The 21,247-nt window shown below is 38.8% G+C and overlaps 3 protein-coding genes across 3 annotated transcripts; 2 read left to right on the top strand and 1 right to left on the bottom strand.

The window, feature by feature from the left end:
- The first annotated feature begins 4,439 nt into the window (after positions 1 to 4,439).
- LOC101027618 (olfactory receptor 52L1) lies at positions 4,440 to 5,529 on the top strand. The gene has a single exon (XM_003923345.4). It carries the CDS (start codon positions 4,494 to 4,496, stop codon positions 5,481 to 5,483), a length of 990 nt encoding a protein of 329 aa, XP_003923394.1. The 5' UTR covers positions 4,440 to 4,493; the 3' UTR covers positions 5,484 to 5,529.
- An 8,036-nt stretch (positions 5,530 to 13,565) lies between these two features.
- Positions 13,566 to 14,507, top strand: LOC101028889 (olfactory receptor 56A5). Its single transcript, XM_003923347.2, has one exon. It carries the CDS (start codon positions 13,566 to 13,568, stop codon positions 14,505 to 14,507), a length of 942 nt encoding a protein of 313 aa, XP_003923396.1.
- Positions 14,508 to 19,982: 5,475 nt separating this feature from the next.
- On the bottom strand, positions 19,983 to 21,004 carry OR56A3 (olfactory receptor family 56 subfamily A member 3). Its single transcript, XM_003923346.3, has one exon. The coding sequence runs from the start codon at positions 21,002 to 21,004 to the stop codon at positions 20,057 to 20,059; it is 948 nt and encodes a 315-aa protein (XP_003923395.3). The 3' UTR covers positions 19,983 to 20,056.
- Between the last annotated feature and the right edge of the window lie 243 nt (positions 21,005 to 21,247).

The following is a 21,247-nucleotide window of genomic DNA, read 5'->3' as shown; positions in this document are numbered from 1 at the left end:
AGGGAGGCTCTTTTACAAAATGTGACCTGTTCCTCTCTCCTTAATCTCCTTCTTAACAGTAGCCTGAACTCTATGAGAGTGGGGGAAAGGGAGAGAAAAGAATATAGGTGAAAAGTGGTTAGGGTAGGGCTGAGAGTAAACCTGTGAACACACGGACATCTCCCAATCTCTTTAAGCCTTCATGGTCAGCCTGACGCACTCACAGGGCCATTTGGCATGGTCCTAGGTGGCATCCTCACCATACATGCTGTGCATGTAGATACAGCTGATTTGCTACATTTACCCAAGCTTTTCCCGAGCTAGTAATCATGTTTCACATCTTTGGAAAACTTTAGCTGCACAGACCTTGAGGGATGTGTTTGATGTCCTCTTTGACATTTGTGCAGCCCTTCTGAATAGAAAACCCTCTTCATCATTGTTACCCACAAGCTAGGGCAGAGGGTCATCATGGAGATTGAACTGGACACTTAGGGAGTTCCTGGGGCTGAGCAGGGAGGGTCGTAATGGAACCTTCTTGAGTTTTCCAGAAAATTCTTCATGAAAGTTCCCAGAACTTCCTGAGTCTGGGAATTTTCTCCCTTTTCTAGTTCTTTCTGTGTTTCTGAGTCTCCCTCCAGGCTGACCCAAGACTCTAAAGGGTACATCCTCAAAGGCAGCCCAGAGACCAGGAGAACAGTGCGCTGTGCCAGGCTTATTTTATCATCCATGTTGTGAGCTCTGCCTCTTAGTGCTTGAGTTCTGTATCTTCCTCTTTATTAGGTCATTATCATGGACCCATTGTCTCTGTCCTCTCCCTCCCCTACTGTTTCTGTAGGTTCTTGCCTCTTCTTTTTTTCCCCACTGTCATGGAGTCCAGGCCACTGTTAAGAAGGAAACTGAAGAGAGAGGGCCAGATCATAGCCAATAGATGAAGCCTCTCTGCCTGCTAGAGGCAGTGCAGAGTGATTTCTAGGAACCAAAGGAACCCTCTTATTTCTGAACACATCCAGGATTTCACCATCTTCTCTCATGACAGAGATTCAGCAGGTCTCTTTCTGCCATGAAAGAGATCATCACTTAAAATGAGGAATATTGAGGCTCTATCAGTAACCCCCTCAAAAGACACGCCACTGTTTGCTACATGATTCCTATCCTTAAATTTAGCCTCTGCCTTATCACCTTCCTGTGATTCTCAGTCTTTTAAGACACTAATACACTTATTGTTTTTTAATCGAATCTTATGAGTGTTTATTTATTCATCCAATGTTACTGATTGCCGATTAGATTCCAGGTGCTTCTGGAGCTCACCCTGGGGCTGCTGAAATAAGCAATGCAGAGTTGCTGCTCTTCAAAGACTGGCATGCTGGCTGGTTTAGAGTGTGAGGTCATTAATGCAGGGAAAAAGCGGTAAAGGCATTACAATAGGAAAGAACAAGAGACATGTCATAGTACCTTACAGAATTTGAGCACAACTTCACAAAAGATAGGTTGCTGGACTGAATTAGATGAATAAGTACCTAGCTGAACAACATCAACTCTTTAGTAATTGTCCTCTGCTTTGCGACTGAAGAACTAAATACAGCTTTGTCTTTAGGTTCCTGAAAATAAAGTCCTTTCTGCTTTTCCTCTAAGAATCATAGAGGGACCTCCTGTTTAATAACAATTAATTACAATTTGTTTAAAAAGTTCAAAAGCTTTAAGAGTAGTAGTTTTGGTTACATGGATGAATTGCACAGCGATGAAGTCTGGGCTTTTAGTGTACCCATCACTTAAATAGTGTGCATTGTACTTAGTAGGTGATTTTTTTTATCCCTTATTCACTTCCCATCCTCCCCTACTCTGAGTTAAAAATTAAACTAAAATAAGTAAAAAAAAAAATAGCATTTACTAAGCAGTTGTAGACTTTTACTCTAGGCTTACAAGCCATCCAACAAAAGTAGAAGCAGGTTATACTCAGGCACATGTGTCTCTGCTTCTCTGCTTCACGCTCTGTAGTTTGGTTTTAATCTCACTGCTTCTATTCAAGTCCTGAGTGCCTTCCACAAATGCACAGCTGTTCTCTGACTTCTTAGCTAAAAAATGAGAAATGGGCTGAAGCTTGCAACAGAAGGGGGTAGGTTAAAAAAAGAGAATGGACTTTCTCTCTGTGTGGAATGTTAAGCACTGATGGTAAATTTTTGTAAGATTATGAGATTCCCCTGGAGGTCTCAATAAAAATGTCATTGTTATTTCAAGTTGATTCTGGAAAAACAAAAACAAAAATAAAAACAAAAACAAAGAAGCCTAGGAAATATATCCCCATGTGGCATTTCAGATTTTATAGCTATCATATTCAGAGTTTTGGGTCAATATAATAGTCATTATTAATTTGTACAAAAAGCACTCTGAGTGATCTATAGATGCATTGCCCACAAGAACTAAGTCATTTTTGACTTTTTAATCCTTACATGTATATGTGCACCACCACCCCGACAGATAAAAATACAGTTATTTCAGACTACACCCGTCCTTTAAGACAAACATAAAGACATATATATATCCAGTTTCAAGTATTTTGTTTCAGTGTTTCAAGGGTGAATCCCATGGATAAGGTTAAACATAGCATCTTGATACTTCATGTTAACACGAGGATGTCAAAGACACTGAATTGTTATCATGATGAGAGGTAAACATATCAAAAGTTTGAAACAGAGAAGCAGCGTTATGGAGACAAAGAAGAAAAGAGAAAAGCTGCGATCCAATACTCAGTCCTCTTCTATTTTTGATATTAAAATAATTATAACTATAATTTGTAAACTAATCAACATATCAGGACTTTACGTACATTACTTATTAATATTTACAATAAACCTGTAAGATTGACATTATTTATAAAATCAGAAAATCAAGACTGAGAGAGTTTTAGTATCCTACCAATGCTTTATTCCTAGAATATGAAATGGACAAGATTTAAGCCAAGTTTGTTTTCCTCTAGTGCTTAAATTTATCCCAGTACATTGTGAAATGTTGACCAAGCTATCTTATGATTATAAAGTATAATAAGATATGTTTTTTTAAAATAAAACAAATCATTAAGATACTGATAGAATTTCTAGAGATAAGTCAGAAAGTTATGGATGAACAACAGAAGATTGTAAAATGCTCTGACCATAAGCAGTATTCATCTAACACAGGTAATGAGTCCTTTTGAGTGGCGACAGTGGACTGAATTTTGAAGAACCAATTCAGATAAAAAAACTTGAAGACAGACCACACAAAAGTCATAGGTAAGCTTGGTGTATACACATAACTTCAAGAATGCTGGGATGGTTAGTAAAACATACATGTAGAAATATATTAACTGTAAGACAAAAGTAATACACAAAATATAACTTTTGATAACCTTTATGCCAGACTCAAAATATGATATTATTCCATGCCACAAATTCATTGAAGAATTTTAACCTTAGGAGTTTTATATATATATATATATATATATATATATATATTATATATATCTGCATTTTAGAGAAACCCTGTGACTTCAGGGCTGAGAGTGAATTGGAAGGCAAATAAACAATGGCAAAAGCAGAGAGATGCTATAAAATAGTGAAGGTGAGCTTGAAATAAGATGCTATGAAATATCTCCAGGTGAGCGAAGTTGGGTATGAACTAAGGCAGTGACATTGGGGGTTGAGAAGCAGAAGTGGATATAAAGTAGGTTTAAAAATAAAGTCAACACAAATTGGCGAAGGGATATAAGGGATGAGAGATTATGAATAAAGATAGCTTCCAAGTTTTTAGATTGGGTTATGTAGGTAGATAGGGATGTGATTCAAAATTCATGCCAAAAAGTAAGTAGACCAAATTTGGAAAAAATAGGTGAATTAATCCAGTGTTGAATATATTGAAGATGTGGTACAGATATTCACAAGGCAAATGGAAAAATTAATTTATATTTCAGAAAGATATTTGAGTAAAGAAACATACATTTGGAAGAAATAAAAATATATACACAGTTAAAACCATGGAAATAGATGAAATCAATTCAGAGATAATGTACAGAGAGGGATGAAGGGAGAGGACGGATCGCTGGAATCAGTGACACAATGAGATAGAGAAAATGGTGGGACTGAGGCAACAGGAAGAATAGCTGTGGAGTTACATGTCATGGAAACTGAGAAAGACTAATTTCAAAAACAATAGATTGATTTGCAGTCCTCAGTAATGCCAAGACGGTGATAAAAATAACTCTTTGAAAAAGACAGTTCCAAAATATAAACAACTGAATAGTAGAGCTTAAGCATCTCTCCAAAAGCAGCTTATGTTTACTCTTATCTCTAAACAAAACTGAGCCTGTATTAATTCAGATGTGTGTCTGTCTCACCTGTAAAATAAGTATCTCCAGCAAAGGAGATTTTCTTCCCTGCATCTAACTTTATTTCCTTTGGCTGCAGTTGAAGTCACTTTATTCTTCTCATGAAGATGGTTGCCACATTTGGGCAATGTGATAACATACCAGGAATGCAGAAATCATGACTTTGGTTTCTTTTTTCTCTTCCCTCTCCAAGCCATTGATAATGGCCCTTAGCAATTCCAGTTGGAGGCTACCCCAGCCTTCTTTTTTCCTGGTAGGGATTCCGGGCTTAGAGGAAAGCCAGCACTGGATTGCACTGCCCATGGGCATCCTTTACTTCCTTGCTCTAGTGGGCAATGTTACCATTCTCTTCATCATCTGGATGGACTCCTCCTTGCACCAACCTATGTACCTCTTCCTGTCGATGCTCGCTGCCATCGACCTGGTTCTGGCCTCCTCCACTGCACCCAAAGCCCTTGCAGTGCTCCTGGTTCACGCCCATGAGATTGGGTACACTGTCTGCCTGATCCAGATGTTCTTCATCCATGCATTCTCCTCCATGGAGTCGGGGGTACTTGTGGCCATGGCTCTGGATCGCTATGTAGCCATTTGTCACCCCTTGCACCATTCCACGATCCTGCATCCAGGGGTCATAGGACGCATTGGAATGGCGGTGCTGGTGCGAGGATTACTCCTCCTCATCCCCTTCCCCATTCTGTTGCAAAAACTTATCTTCTGCCAGGCCACCGTCATAGGCCATGCCTATTGTGAACATATGGCTGTTGTGAAACTTGCCTGCTCAGCAACCACAGTGAACCAAGCTTATGGGCTGACTGTGGCCTTGCTTGTGGTTGGGCTGGATGTCCTGGCCATTGGTGTTTCCTATGCCCACATCCTCCAGGCAGTGCTGAAGGTACCAGGGAGTGAGGCCCAACTTAAGGCCTTTAGCACATGTGGATGTCATGTTTGTGTGATTCTCATCTTCTATGTCCCTGGAATTTTCTCCTTCCTCACTCACCGCTTTGGCCACCATGTACCCCATCATGTTCATGTTCTTCTGGCCACACTGTATCTCCTCGTGCCACCTGCACTCAATCCTCTTGTCTATGGGGTGAAGACTCAGCAGATCCGCCAGCGAGTGCTCAGCGTGTTTACCCAAAAGAATTGATCTGAACATATTCTCATAGTTTTCTTCAGAGGCGCCTTCTGGAGACACACGTCCAGGACCCTATGACTGGTGTAGATACATGAATATAGACCATTTTACAGTGAATAGTCCTTCTAATCTTACTAGTGCCATACTAAAGAACACCCACAGATACTTGGCTTATTGGTATATACCTGGATACCTGGATTTGTGACTATTTTTGCCATTTTTTCTTCTGCTCTTGATTTCAACATTTCTCTACTCCCTGTGTCAGTAGGACTTGGGGATGGGAGAAACAGATGATAGTTCTGGATGTGTCATCTTTCTTGCCTTTGTCCATTGATAGGCTGTGCAACATTGTAATTGTAAAGTCCCACTCTTTGGTTGGTTTTAGGTTTACAATGTCTTCAAAACCTCTGAGTTAGTGCTGGGAGCCCCAGATCATTGGCTTCTATGTACCAATAGGGTCTCTTCAAAGCAGCTGAGAAGGCCAGTGTGAGAAAACATTTATTGCAATATTAGTATTACTTATTTCAAACAAATGTAAGTGGATAAGTGAATGTAATAGTTTCTAGTAATAATGAAATGTAATTTCTATTTTCAAGGAAGAAATATATATATATGTGTCTAGTAAATTTATTTTAAAAGGTATCTCTTTGTGTTTTTAATTTGTTTACATCTGTGCTTAGGATAAAGAAGGAGTAATACCAAGTACTTCATATATGTTTGTTTTATAAATACTCATTAAAAAAACAAAAGTAACCGTATGAGGCAATTTGATTTGAAAAGTAGACTCCAAGCACAATTATCCAGCCATCTGATGGCCATTGCAAAATCTCATAAATGAAACCTTAGTGGAATATAAAATGCAAAATAGTGAATAGTTGTTTTCCATGTTTCTCTCTAAAAACCAGGTCACAAGCTCTTATGCAGTTTAGGCTATGGTATTTAATACAAAAAAGAGAGTTTACTACCATCCTTACATACCCATGAGGCAGGTAGTGAAACAGATTAGAACATGTTTTGTACTTTGGAAACATGATAACCCCATCCATTGCATTCATTGCTCCCATCCGTCTCTGCCCAATTGTGTTAGTGACCCTTCTTCCCATATGGAAAACCAAGCAGAGAAGAGACCAGAGAGAAAAGTATTCACTCCCATGTGTCCCCCTTGTGAGAGGAAGAATAACCTTCCTCTGAGGAAGTATAAAATGTGGAAATGAAGTTCTTTTCTATTTATTTATTTATTTTACTTTAGGTGCATACTATGTCTGGCATTTCTCCCCATGTTATCCCTCCCCACTCTCCCCTCCTTCCCCACCCCCCATTGTCTCTCCCCTACCCTCCCCAACTGTCCCCAGTGTGTGATGCTCCTCTCCCTGAGTCCACATTTTCTCATTGTTCAACACCCACCTATGAGTGAGAATGTACGGTGCTTGGCTTTCTGTTCTTGAGTCAGTTTGCTGAGAATGATGATTTCCAGATTCATCCATGTCCCTATAAAGGACACGAACTCACCGTTTTTTATGGCTGCATAGTATTCCATGGTGTATATGTACCACATTTTCTTTGTCCTGTCTATCATCGGTGGGCATTTGGGTTGGTTCCAGGTCTTTGCTATTGTACACAGGGCTGCGATGAACATATGTGTGCATGTGTCTTTATAGTAGAATGATTCTTTTCTAATAGGTAGTAGGAGGGAGGCTTTTCATCCTTTGGATGAGGGAACTTAGGGCTTATTGGTAATGTCACACGGGGGCTTGGAAAGCCATAGGGAGCAGGGGCAGGGAATTTTTTTTTTTTTTTTTTTTTGGTGTGTGTGCAGGGTCATATTCTCTTATCAATACAGAATTAAATTGGAAAATAAGATAGCATGGAAAGAGCGAAGTAATTGGAAACTAGACTAAATACATATAAATAACCCATGGATCAAGTAAGAAATCACAGAAGAAGTTAGAAAATATCTCAAACTGATTGAAAAGTATATATAGCAAAAGTTGTGAGATGCAGCCAAAGAGAAAACAGGAAAATTTGTACTTTAAATGCCTATATTAGAAAAGAGAAAAGATGTAAAATCAATTATCTAAGTTAACAACTTAATAATTTAGAAAAGGAACAATAAATTAAGTCCGAGGTAAACAAGAGTAAGGTATTCATAAGGACGAGAGCAGAATAGAGAAGAGCCAGTATGGCTGACTAGACACAGCCATGAAGAGTTTCTCCCATCAAGAGACAAAACCATCAAGAAGACTGACACACTCTGGGCAGATCTTTGGAAGGAAAGAGTTGAGAGCAGACTGAGGGAGGACACAGGCCTGGGCTGAAGGAGGAGGAAGCTGAAAACCCTGCATGGGGTTTCTGGGCACCAGGACTCATTTCTAGCCTTGAGTGGCTCCTGGGGAAGGGATGAGTTATATAGGCATGATGTGGCCCACTCTCCATGGGCCTCTGCAATCCTAGCTGCAGGGGACCCCACAACCTCCATGAGCATTCAAGCTATCAGGGACAACTGTTTGGATATGTGGAAGGAACAGGACTCCAATCCATTTGGAGCCCAGAAGGTTTGGCATGGGACTGGCTGCAGTGGAGCACAGTCAGACACACCCATCCCCCAAGGCTTGCCATGCTCCTCTAGGTGTCTTTGACCTTGTTGGCTGTTGAACTTGTAGGGAACAGGGATATCTTAGCTGTGGGACCAGGCAAGTCTGATCTGAGTGCTACCCTGTCTGCCAGTCTCTCCCAGGGTCCCAGCATGGCTGCACATGCTTGTGTCACAGCCTCAGTTGCCAAATCAGGGAGCTTCCCAGTGACAACTGCCACAGCTCCTTCACCAATAGACTCCACCTAATTGTCAGCTTTGGCAGAAGTCCCCCAACACTGGCATGCGCCCACCTGCAGCCTGCCCCCGCTGCTTTGCTAGAGTCATGTAGACATTGACACCCCACCATCACCGACGTACACACACATACCCAAACCTCAATGTCACCACTCTGCCACTGCCAATGCGCATGTATGCATGGACCCCACCATGCTGTTACACTACCACTCTCATTGCCCCTGCCACCATAAGTTCTTATGCTGTTTTTTTTCTCCTCTGTGTTGGCTGATGTTCCCTGAATCTTTGAATTTCTCCGTAGGATGAGGCTTTTTGCTGTTTTATTCTTTGGTGTCCCTGAGGGTTTCGCTGTGATGTAATTTGGATTCAGTCAACTGGCTTCATTTCTGGATATTTTCAGGGGGCCAAGACTCAGCTCAGCACTCCTGGGTTGTGTGCTCTAACCCTGAGGGGCTGGGACCAGGCCCCTGACTTTGTTCTCTTGCCCCTCTAAGTTAAGCACCTACTACACTGGAGGAGTCAAGGTGTTCTCAGTCCCCTGGCAACAACAGTCCAATGGAGGGTGCTGGCAAAAGTGCTTCATCAGGGAAGTGGCAGGAAAGTCCTCACTTGGATGTGTGTTCAGGCAGTGTCAGGGCAGCACATGTGCTGGCAGTGGCAGAGTGGTGGTATGGTGGCAGTGACAGTGCAATGACAGTGTTGAATGTAGAATAGGCAAATGTTTAAGGGGATGGTCTGTGTGGTCAAGCAGATAGACACAGAATTGAATTCTCTCCCATATTTAAATCCTGTTCTCTGCTAGATGTGGTGGCTCATGCCTATAATCCCAGCACTTTGGGAGGCTGAGGCAGGCAGGTCACTTGAGGTCAGGAGTTTGAGACCAACCTGGCCAACACCATAAAACCCCCTCTCTACTAAAAATAACAAAATTAGCTGGGCGTGGTGGCAGGTGCCTGTAATCCTAGCTACTAGGGAGGTTGAGGCAGGAGAATTGCTTGAACCTGGAAGGCAGAGGTTGCAGAGAGCCAAGATTGTATCACTGCACTCCAGCCTAGCTCTCATGGGAACTTTTAACTTAGCTGCCATGTCTCAGCATCCCAAACTACCACTCCCAGCTGGCTCAGAGAAGGGGATGGGACAGTGTGAGGAACCGACAGTAGATTATAAAACCTGCTAGATTCAGAAGCAGTCTCTGCTCTGGTAACTGGATGCAGGCAGCTGATTCCTCAAGCAGGACTTAATCTGTTGTATCCTCTGTAAGTTTCATGGATAAGGGAGGGGAACAATGCTGTGTTGGGTCAGGAGACCCTGGGTCACTGGAGGACTCAACAGGAGACTTTCTCCTTATGCTTATATTGGCCCCCATGAAAAAAGAAGGAAAAGTCTATGAGTTCTGATACTGGATGCATGAGGATTTAGAAATCTAGTTTCCTGCTGGAAGGCTCTTTTATAGTCTCAGCAATCTCATGTTATTGCATACAAGGGATCCCATGTGTTCTGTGGCTGAGAACTTCATGCACGTGTTCCCAGAAATAGCAATCTAGGGATTTAGAAGGGAAAAAGAAGGGTTCTGGGACAGCATTTTGAGTTTAATATGACACAGGGCACCCCGGTCCTTGAGGCTCAGGGCAAGAGCTGGTGAGGAAATGTACTCACTGCCTTCTCCTGACGTGTTCCAGTGTTAATGGGAGAGAAAGCTTCCTCTGATTATTAGACATGATTTATAGCAGCAGAAACAGACTTCCCTGTGATTTTTTCCTAGTAGCCCTAGTTTTTTCTTCTTCCCCTTGAAGGTCAGTCATATATTTTGGAAGGCTTCACTTAGTTAAAATATCTACACTTTCCTAAATGCTTCTTATAATGAGTTTTTAGTATCTTCTTTATTCTGGGTCCTTTTGTTCTGTGAGGTACAGTTTCAGAAGCGGTCCCTAAATCAAGAAGAATTAAATTGGACACAATATTCAAAGCATATTTGAACAAAAGCAAAGCAGAATACAAGTTAACCATCTCTCTCTGATCACTGTTACTTCTGTTAGTGCAGTGTTCCTTTATAGTAGTTATTAACAGAATATATCAAAAGTTTGACTCATATTTATGTCTGTAACTCCACCTGACAGTATGTTCAGGTACCTAACCACTTTTTCTCTACTACTATTCCTTTTCATCCATTGTCTCGTATTCTTTATACTAAGTACAGTCTTCTTAGTAAAAGCCAGGTAACAGAAGATGAATTTGATCAGAACAATTATCTGCAATGTGAGAAAGGAATGAGGGCTTGAAGAGGATGGATTGGAATCTGGGAATTGTGAAGCATGGTCGTACATAGGGACTACACATAAGAGGTGCGAAAAAGCACAAGTTAAGGAAGTGATCTCTCAGAGATAGTGGACTACAGAAAACAGAATGAGCAGAGGGCGAGAAATAAGAATATATTAGGGTGATGGGATATATTCTGCCGTGGTGGACTGCAAGATCTCTAAGGTATTCTTTTCCATTTGAAGGAACTACCAGGTAGTTTGGTGGTGCTGTATGTATGAAGGCAAATGACCTAGTAGGTCAGTGGGGTGAATCAGGGGTATCCCTTCCATCGAGTGCCAGGCTTTTGGGGCCAGAGAGCACTAATGTTGAATGCCTTGTCTAAGATCACCCAAGCTTCCGCATGAGTTTAGTGGGGTCACTGTCCCTACCTCTGGCCCACAGCCCACTCAGCTCCTATGATCTTGAGCTTCTTCCTGTGGCTTGCCTAGATTTCCCCATCAGTTCCCTGATTTCTTTGGTTAATATTTTCCTTTTTATTTTTTTCTTACTTTAGTTGAAATAAAGATGAAACATTTACCCCACAAGTATTTATTAAGAATTTATTAAGTTCTGGATATTGTAAAAACAGTATCGGATAAAAGACAGAAAATGCATCCTATGTACTTCAGAGGTTTTACCGTGGATTGGGGAAGGAGAGGAGGGAACGTTAGGCAGTGGCGTGTTTTGTACAGTATTTAAATGGAACTAGTAGTTGTCTCTCCAAGGCTGTTGCTTTATCTTTTTTTCCTCTTTTTAATCATCCATATTTTTCTTCCTGGACTTTTGCCCCTCAGTTTAAATGTATTCACATTACTTTTTGTAAAAAAAAAAAAAAAAAAGAAAAAAATCTTTGCATTGATACATGCTGTACTACCTGTGCATTTAGTTTTCCCTCCATGTGAAGCTGTTTGTTGATCTCTGATGAGGTCCATTCACTGCAGTCCTGCTGGCTCCCTGTCCTCCCCCATTCGATTTCTCTCCTCACATGAAACTGTTTGCTAGGATCACCAGTGATTACCTAATTGCTGAATGCAATGGACAATCTCTTTCCCATATAGCTGAAATGCTTCATGTGAGCATGTCTGTCCACTCCATTTAATTTTCAATTATGTCTCAGTTCATTCCTTTTTGGTCTTCTTGCAATATCTTTACCTCTTCTGGTCCTAAGGTTAAGGATAGGCATTTCTTAGGATTCTATTTTATGTTTTTTTTTCTTTAATCTATATATTCTCTGTAATTATATCTATTTAAAGTCCTATGATTTGAGCTATATGTTGTGTGTTGATGATTTCCAGTTCTTTAACTTTCAAAGGAATTTAAACTACGTTCTCTAACATTTCATTTCACATATATTTTGATAGCTTACAGAGCCAATAAACTCAACACATCAAAATTGGATCCATAATTTCTGACTCCACAACATATATCAAGTCTTTTCAAAGCCTATTTTTTGTTTTGTGAAACTTACTTTAGTAATTTGAGACAGAACAGACAGTGCAGTCTTAGAATTCTATCTTCTCTTCTTCTATGCAACTAGTGTAATCACTGTATTTCTATCACTATCATTATATTTATACCTCTCAGCTATGCTCCTTTTCTTTATCCTCACAGCCATCCCAGAGCTATTTGTTCATACACTGATCACTTCTCAATTGGACTACTGAATCAACAGTCATTTGTCCCTTTTTAGATGTCCGTTGCCTTCTTTGAGCCTTTAAAAGTTTGGGTGTGAAATAGGAAGAAGAAAGAGATTAGTATATTTCTCCAAAAAAATGAAATCATGATCTTTAACCAAATGAGAATGTGGGATAAAGAAAGTAATTAAGATGTGAGAGACTTGAACATTTTGAATATCCATGGGAAGGATTTAGAAGAGGTTGAATGCACAGGAAATGGGCTGGATAATTCGTGAGCCAGGTTTCCTAAGGTGAATAGAATCAAAATGTGAGGTCAAGGATTGCCATTCAGAGGAAGGATAGATTCTCGATTCTGCTGATACAATGAGGAAAGCAAAGCAAGGATGTAGATGTTGATGAGTTTTTGAGTCTATCATGGGAAGTAGAGGACTTGTATCTGATGTTTCTGCTGTCTTTATGAAGCAGTTAGGTTATCTGAGAGAAGAGGAGATTTGGTATTTGAAAAGAATAGAAAATATGAAAAATTGCTGGAAGTGGATAAAGTAACGAATTAACCAGAGAAGGTTATTGTCATGAATATGTGTACTAAATTTTCATTTCAGATGAGTGGTTATAAATTTTAATGACAACAGCATAACCTTTGAGCACAACTTTCCATAGGAACATGGAGTTGCACTTGTTCAGGCTTGGATTAAGTATGTCCAGGATGGGTTGTGCCACAGGACAATATGTCAGAGTGATAGGGAGATTGGGAATTCCTCTATACATTTAATCAATATTTACTTTTATTTTCTTCAAGTTTATAATAGGATTGGAAATATATCATACATTTTTCCCATCTTAAATATCCTTTGGTGTATAATAAAAAGAGAGAAATACTTATTTTCCCCCATCTAACAAATTATGCATTACTTACTGAAAGGACCCTATAATTAAATTATTTTATGACATATTTATTAATTCTAGATTATAAACGGGTATTTCTAGCCTGTAGGATCCATAATTATTCAATTTGTTTTGTCAATATCATTTGGAATTTTTTATAGTTTACAATTTGTTTTAATGAGGTAATTTCTATCATTTTTCTTCAAAACCTTTAGTCTGTTTTATTTGCTTTTCTAAATTTACTTCAGAAATAATTTACTAAGCATTCCACTATTTAAGATTTACTATTAGCATTGCCTTCATTTGGGATTGGTCATCTGTATCTCATACATCTTATAAATTAGAAAGTGTTAGCAAATGTTTTAACAGCTTTGTTTTCTATTTCTAATTCCTATGTCTTATCAAACATAATTTCAGGTGAAATTTTCTCTGCTGAGGATTTATTTCATGACTTTACCCAGCAACCACTCCACTTCCCCAGTCTCTGAATTCCTCCTCATTTGTTTCCCCAATTTCCAGAGTTGGCAGCACTGGCTGTCCCTGCCCCTCAGCCTCCTCTTCCTCCTGGCCATGGGGGCCAATGCCATCCTCCTGATCACCATCTATTTGGAGGCCTCCCTGCACCAGCCCCTGTACTACCTGCTCAGCCTCCTCTCCCTGCTGGACATCGTGCTCTGCCTCACCGTCATCCCTAAGGTCCTGGCCATCTTCTGGTTTGACTTCAGGTCGATCAGCTTCCCTGCCTGCTTCCTCCAGATGTTCATCATGAACAGTTTCCTGGCTATGGAGTCCTGTACATTCATGGTCATGGCCTATGACCGCTATGTGGCCATCTGTAAGCCACTACCATACGCATCTATCATCACTGATCAATTTGTGGCTAGGGCTGCCATCTTTGTTGTGGCCAGGAATGGCCTTCTTACTATGCCTATCCCCATACTTTCTTCTCGACTGCGATACTGTGCAGGACACATTATCAAGAACTGCATCTGTACTAATGTGTCTGTTTCCAGACTCTCTTGTGATGACACCACCTTGAATCAGCACTACCAGTTTGCCATAGGTTGGACTCTTCTGGGCTCTGACCTCATCCTCATTGTTCTCTCTTACTTTTTAATCTTGAAAACTGTGATAAGGATTAAGGCTGAGAGAGCTATGGCCAAAGCTCTAGGTACTTGTGGTTCCCACTTCATTCTTATCCTTTTCTTCACCACAGTCCTGCTGGTTCTGCTCATCACTAACCTGGCCAGGAAGAAAGTTTCTCCTGACGTCCCCATCCTGCTCAACATTCTGCACCACCTCATTCCCCCAGCTCTGAACCCCATTGTTTATGGTGTGAGAACCAAGGAGATCAAGCAGGGAATCCAGAACCTGCTGAGGAGGTTGTAAGAAATAAAATGAATGAGACCTGACCTTGAAAACAGAAATTGATAATGGGAAATAATTGTTATGATGCATAGAAAATTTAAATTGTTACTGTAAGAATAAGTTTAGATTTGACTTTCCTCAGTGTTTCAATTGATTATACGTATATCCACTTCTTTGCTCCAGCTTCTTCTTGCACTGACTGGAATCTTAGTGTTTTGACATTCTAGAATTATTTGGAAGCTTTTCCTGACTTCATCTATGTGAGTATAAATTGACAAGCCATAATCACAGGGGCTTAGAATGGTTTTTCAAATAAAGGATAAATATAATTCCAATTATTTTAAATGCTTTTAAATTCCACTGTTGTTTAATAAATACATATTTGTCAGATGTCTTGGTTCTCCCTGATGCAGCTCAGTGTGAATTTTTTTTTTTTTTTTTTTTGCCGTGAATGGATCTCTCATGGAGATATAGATGTTGACTCAAGAACTTTGATTTTATGTAGAGTGAATAACATGAGACATCCACTGCCTCCTCTCTCCTTGACAGATCTTGTTAATATTTTTATCTAATGGTACTTATATGGAGTGTGAATTTCTTATAGTTATTTTTTCCTAGTGATTTTTTACATCTTAAGATGACTCATATTTGTGTGTATGCGTGTGTGTTTTCAGTAAATTTGTGTCCTTTTTTAAAGATATATTTGCCAACTTCTGACTTCATACTACCCTACCTGATTTTTCCATCAGATTTCTGACACCATCTGCATTCCTATTCTTTCCTACATGTCTTAGGTATACAGTTAAACTGTATTTTTCATCCTACTTTTAGCTCTCTTGTCTCAATCCTTATATCCTGTCTCTGGGCCAGTATAGCTTCCTATAGGATCCAGACATCTGAATTAGTGACTTTTTAGAATAAGGATAAGTATGTTTAACACTTTGCAATTTTTATACTGATCATGCTCTAAAAATGGTGGGACCTAGATACTGACCGATATTTCTTGGGATTAATTAACATTTAGTAGCCAGGTCCCTTTTTTGTTAGTAATTGAGCACCTCATAGATATTATTTTATAAGTCATTTCAGAATATCTCCTAATCTATAATAATCAAATTATTTTTGGAAGGCTTATAAGCCAATTTATTATTTCTTTTCTTTTTTTAAGGCAGGGAGCCAGGGTTCTACTCTATCCCCTAGGCTACAGTGCAGTGCCACAATCTTGGCTCACTGCAAACTCCACCTCCTGGGCTTAGGTGATTCTTTCACCTTAGCCCTCAGCCTCCCAAGTAGCTAGGACTACAGGTGTGCACCACCATGCCTGGTTATTATTATTATTATTATTATTATTATTATTATTATTGTAGAGATGGGGTTTTGCTATGTTGCTGAGGCTGGTCCTGAACTCCTGGGCTCAAGCAATCCACCTGCCTCAGCCTCCCGAAGTACTGTGATTACAGGGGTGAGTCACTATGCCTGGCCCAATTTATTATTTCTATAGTATTGTCTTTCACCAAAACAATAGCTTTGATTTCCATATTTCTATCTTCCTTCCTGCTTAACTTCAAAGACTGATGCTAATTAAAATACAAAATTTTTCACTCTTCCATTTACCTGTCATGCAAATTAGCTTGTAGCTCATTTTTTTCACATTATGCTCCTACTAATTTTTTTTAAAGTCTATGTTCCATTAACCTCTTCCACATAAAAAACAACACTACTCTTTTCATTTGAAAAGCTATGCCTATCTTACAAGTCTCAGTTTAAACTGTACTTACTCTACAAACCCTTCCTTTATTTACCTCCATAGAATTAATCTGACCTTCTTGAGTCATGTGTTTATTTCCGTTTGGTAGTAGATTATAAACTCCTCTGAGTCTGGTGAAGAGTTTTATTCATTTTTTTCAACTTTATATATTTTAGAGCTTTAATATGATGCTTTATATATTTAGTTATTTTGATGAATAAAAGTGTATATTATGTGCACATCTTGTTTCTTATTTTCTTTAACAACTTCTTAGGGAAAGAATCAAATTATTAACACAATGTATGCTCCAAATATTCTTACATAAAGCCTTATATAGATCACAGTTCAATGCAATCTTATCTACCATAGGAAGAAGTTAAATTGTCCCTATATGCAAACAACATAATGGGTGTTAAAATGTCCATACCGCCCAAAGTTATGTACAGATTCAATGCAATCGCTTTCAAAATACCAATGACGATTTTCACAGAAATAGAAAACACAATTCTAAAATTCATATGTAATGTGTGGAAAATATAAGGTCTCACCAGCATAATCTGAGTTTCCTCATTTTATGAATAACAGCAATTTGATTTAAAGAGACAGCTTACTCATGCTTTACTGTATATTATAACAATCTCACTATTAAACTTTTCATATAAAATACATTTTATTAAAATAATATAGCAAAAAATAGTTTCAAATAGTCATATCTATGTGTGTGTAAATGATGTAAAGAACAATTTAATTAATTACAGGTTATGTTTATTATTTACCTTCTAAAATTTTTTAACAAATTAATGTCCATTGATTATTCTAATGCTAATATCCCTTACTTGTGATGAGTAAATATCCATTTACATTTTTCCTTAGGATCTTAGGTTTGGCTCTTCTTGAAGTCTGTCACTGTGGGATTTCAGGACCATATGTCTTACAAAGCCAGTAACTGAAACTTCTTTTTAAAATAAATCTTCTCACCTTCGTCTCTAAGATTTAGCACTCATGTCATTGCAACATTTAAAAAAAAAAATCTTTACTCTCCTATAAAACTCCGACTTCCCTGGCAAAACATATAAAAAAGAAAAATCATAGCTGAAACAAAATAACATAAATATAAGTGTATTATATTATGATATAAGATGTATTACAGGATGAATATATATTTTCTAATCAACTTTATTTTCTATCCATATCTGACTTTCAAAGCAAAATTTCTAGAGTGGTACTGATTAACATCATAGCCATTAGCCTCACGTGGCTGTTGAATGCTTGCAGTCTGGGTAGTCTGAATTAAAATGTGCTTTAAGTGTAAAATGCTCAGTGTATTTCAAAGACTTAGTACAGAAAAGGAATGTGCAATATCACATTAATGATTATCTTATATTTATTATGTGTTGAAATGATAATATTTTCATTATTGAAATGTTGGACTAAATAAAATATATGATTAGAACTAATTTTGCCTGTTTCTCCTTTTTCAATATGTCTACTAACAAGTTTAAAATTAAATATGTGGTTCATATTGCACACAGTTTTAGAGGAAATCTGCATTAATATTAGCTATTTTTGTGAGATAAAACCATAATTTGTTCATCTTGTTTTTCGAGTAAATATATGCTGATATTGTTTTGACATTGTCCATAAATGTCTAAAAATTACGTATAAATAAAGCAGAACACATTTTCAGGCAAATATTTTCAAAATATGAATGTTTTGCCGTGTTCTTTTGGAAGACAAGGCTTATGGAAAATTTTCTTAGTCCCAGGGTGGTACGTACTCTGAATCCCTCAGTGTGTCCTTTTACTGGCACCTGAGGTTACTTTCTAACAGCTCATGGTAGACATCTAGATTTGTTATACAAACAATGTGATCTTGTTATACAAACAAATTTAATGTTGCAATGACATGAGTCTTAGTCCTCAAAGTTTGGTGTTTTGATGAGTACATGTTAATATGGCATATTGTGAAAACTTTCAGACTTTTAATATACCCTAAGAAATAGTAGCTTAAATTGACCTTACAAGCACGTTATATCTTTATAATTGTAAGATTCTTCCATAGGTATATAGTCATGCACATTTATAGCCAAAACATTTTTCTTATGTTGAAATGTTTGAGAGAATGAGATTTCAGGGAGTCCTCCTTGTTTGGGTAATAAAGAAAAAGGTGTATCTAGTTGGATCTTAACAGATGGCTTTTCACTTGTGAGAAATTTCAAATTAAGTTATTGATTATATGCTTTTAATTATCTCTTCTTATATGTTGTACATGCTTATTTTTCAATCAGTAGGTTATGAGATATTCAGGAACAGAGGAATTAAGTGCTAATTTATTATTAGTTTTTTACAAGATGAAGAAGAGAAATGAATGGACAGAGCTCTGCAGAATGTCTGCTTGAGTAGGACAGGGCTTAATCTCAGGTGCTTTTGGTTACATTAAAAACACCCAGACATTTGGGACAGGCTTGGCATTAGATACTTGAAAATTTTCCCTTGTGTGGCCAAAACAAGTGATACACACTTGTAAGTTGTTGGTGAAACACCGAATCTTGTATTTAGAAGAATATTCAAAAACAAATCGCTTACTATTCTCAGGTATTGGATGAGTAATGGGAAGTAGAGTTATTTCTTTCATTTGATTTCTTCCCAGGCAAGACCCAACTTTTGTGCTCTGTGTGTGTGTGTGTGTGTGTGTGTGTGTGATTGTGCAAGGCCTACTACCCAGACTTTCTCTATATCTAATGCTTTCTTACAGGGTCAAGTATCTTACTGCCCATACATGTCTTTTATTCCACTCCTCACTGGTCTACAGTTAGAAGAATGTGTTCTGGAAGGCATATTTGTATTTTTCCTACCCAAATTTTGAGGTCCTCGAGTCAATAACAATGTTCTATTTATTTTTGTTTCTGAATAACTAACATAATCCACAGGACACAGTGTGTGCTTAGCAGCTGTTCAATTAATGAAAAAATAATGTTCAGCAAAGATATTTTAGGCGTCAATATTATTGCTGGATTATATGCTACAATCCTAGCAATCCTTTGACTCATTAACAAAGCTTTGTTTGCATACCAAAACCTGTGATATTTTGGCTCTGAAAGATAAATGTTCTAATCACAGCAACTGGGAAGGAGGATTCAGAAATCTCACTTATGCAATAACACTCATTGATAATTGTTACTCATGTGAGGAATCAGGGCAAAACTTCTGCTCCCTTGCAATGCGCATTACAAAAGTTTACCTTGTCTTCCAGAGAAAGAGAAGAAGAGGGAGAGAGAGAAAGAAAGAAAGGCGGAGAGAGAACTAGAGAATAGCAATGATATAGTTGAAAGGTGAGAGAAAAAGATCTAATTACAGACCAGTAGGAACCTTTCACGATTGAGGACTGAAATTTCAGCTACTGTGTTTTTTTCCCCCAATATATTCCCTTTTGTGAATATAAGAATAAAAGGACATTATACACAACAGACACAACAAAATAACCACAGTTGTATTTTTAACAATATAAAATTAATGACATACTAAGAGTTGTGTGTTCAGAAACATAAATTTTTCACTTTAAAATCTGCTTTAAGGAATGTCAACGTTTTGGACAAAATATGATAATAAGAATGAAATAAAATGAGAGAGGGCCAAGAATATTTCCGAGAAAAGGGTAAAAAGAAAAATAGACTTAATAAAACTGATGTTTCTGAAAAGCACATACAATATTCAGTGTACCCAGTTTGAGGTTATAACTCACAGATATGAATTTCAGCCCGCTCACTCATTAAATGATGAATAGTTTATCTTATTTTAGATATTCAGAGATTTAGTTATCCTTATTACCACCCTTTCTTCAACAACCTCTGGATTCCCTGCTTGATCTCTTGGGTTCTCACCCCATAAACAATGGGGTTAAGGGCTGCAGGGATGACATGGTGGAGAACATTGAGCAAGATTGGCACAGCAGGGGAGACTTTCTTCTTAGCCACATGTGTGAGGACAAAAACCAGAAGGATGGTGCTGAAGAATAGGATGAGGATAAAGTGGGAGCCACATGTGCTCAGGGCCTTTGCCACAGCACCCTCTGCCTTGAGTCTCAGCACAGCTCGCAGAATGAGGGTGTAGGAGAGGAAGATGAGGATGAGGTCACACCCTAGCAGAGTCCAGCCTACAGCAAATTGGTAGAGACGATTGATGGTGACATCATCACAGGAGAGTCTGGAAACAGACATATTGGCACAGATGCAGTTCTCAATGACGTTTCTCCCACAGTAACGGAGTTGTGCTGAGAGGATGGGAATGGGCAGAGTCATAAGCACATTTCTGGTCAAAATAAACACGGCAGCCTTGACTACAAATTGATCAGTGATGATGGATGGATATCTCAGTGGGTGGCAGATGGCTACATAACGATCATAAGCCATGAGCATGAATGTGCAGGACTCCATGGCCAGGAAACAATTCATGATGTACATCTGCAGGAAGCAGGCAGGGAAACTGATGTGCCTGAAGTCAAACCAGAAGATGGCCAGGACCTTGGGGATGGCGGTGAGGCAGAGCACGATGTCCAGCAGGGAGAGGAGGCTGAGCAGGGAGTACAGGGGCTGGTGCAGAGAGGCCTCCAGCCGGATGGTGATCAGCAGGGTGGCGTTGGCCCCCATGGCCAAGAGGAAGAGGAGGCTGAGGGGCAGGGACAGCCAGTGCTGCCAGCTGGGGGATCTGATAAAACAATTCAAGAGGAAGTCTGAAGCTTCAGTGGAGAGGGTGCCATTTTGGTGTGCTGTCATATTTTGCCATATATTTTCCTGCTTTCTTTTAGTGATCTGTAAAATCAGGATTAAAAATTAACTAATTAACTGTGGATTCTGTGGATTTTTTTTTTTTTTTTTTTTTTTTTTTTTTTTTTTTTTTGAGAAGGAGTTGGGCTCTTATTGCCTAGTCTGAGTGCAATGGTGACAATCTCAGTTCACTGCAACCTCCACCTCTCAGGTTCAAGCAATTCTCCTGCCTCAGCCTACAGAGTGGCTGGA

The sequence above is a fragment of the Saimiri boliviensis genome, chromosome 6, assembly GCF_048565385.1.
Source record: "Saimiri boliviensis isolate mSaiBol1 chromosome 6, mSaiBol1.pri, whole genome shotgun sequence".
Taxonomy (NCBI): Eukaryota; Metazoa; Chordata; class Mammalia; order Primates; family Cebidae; genus Saimiri; species Saimiri boliviensis.
This window is presented reverse-complemented; position numbering and strand designations above follow the sequence as displayed.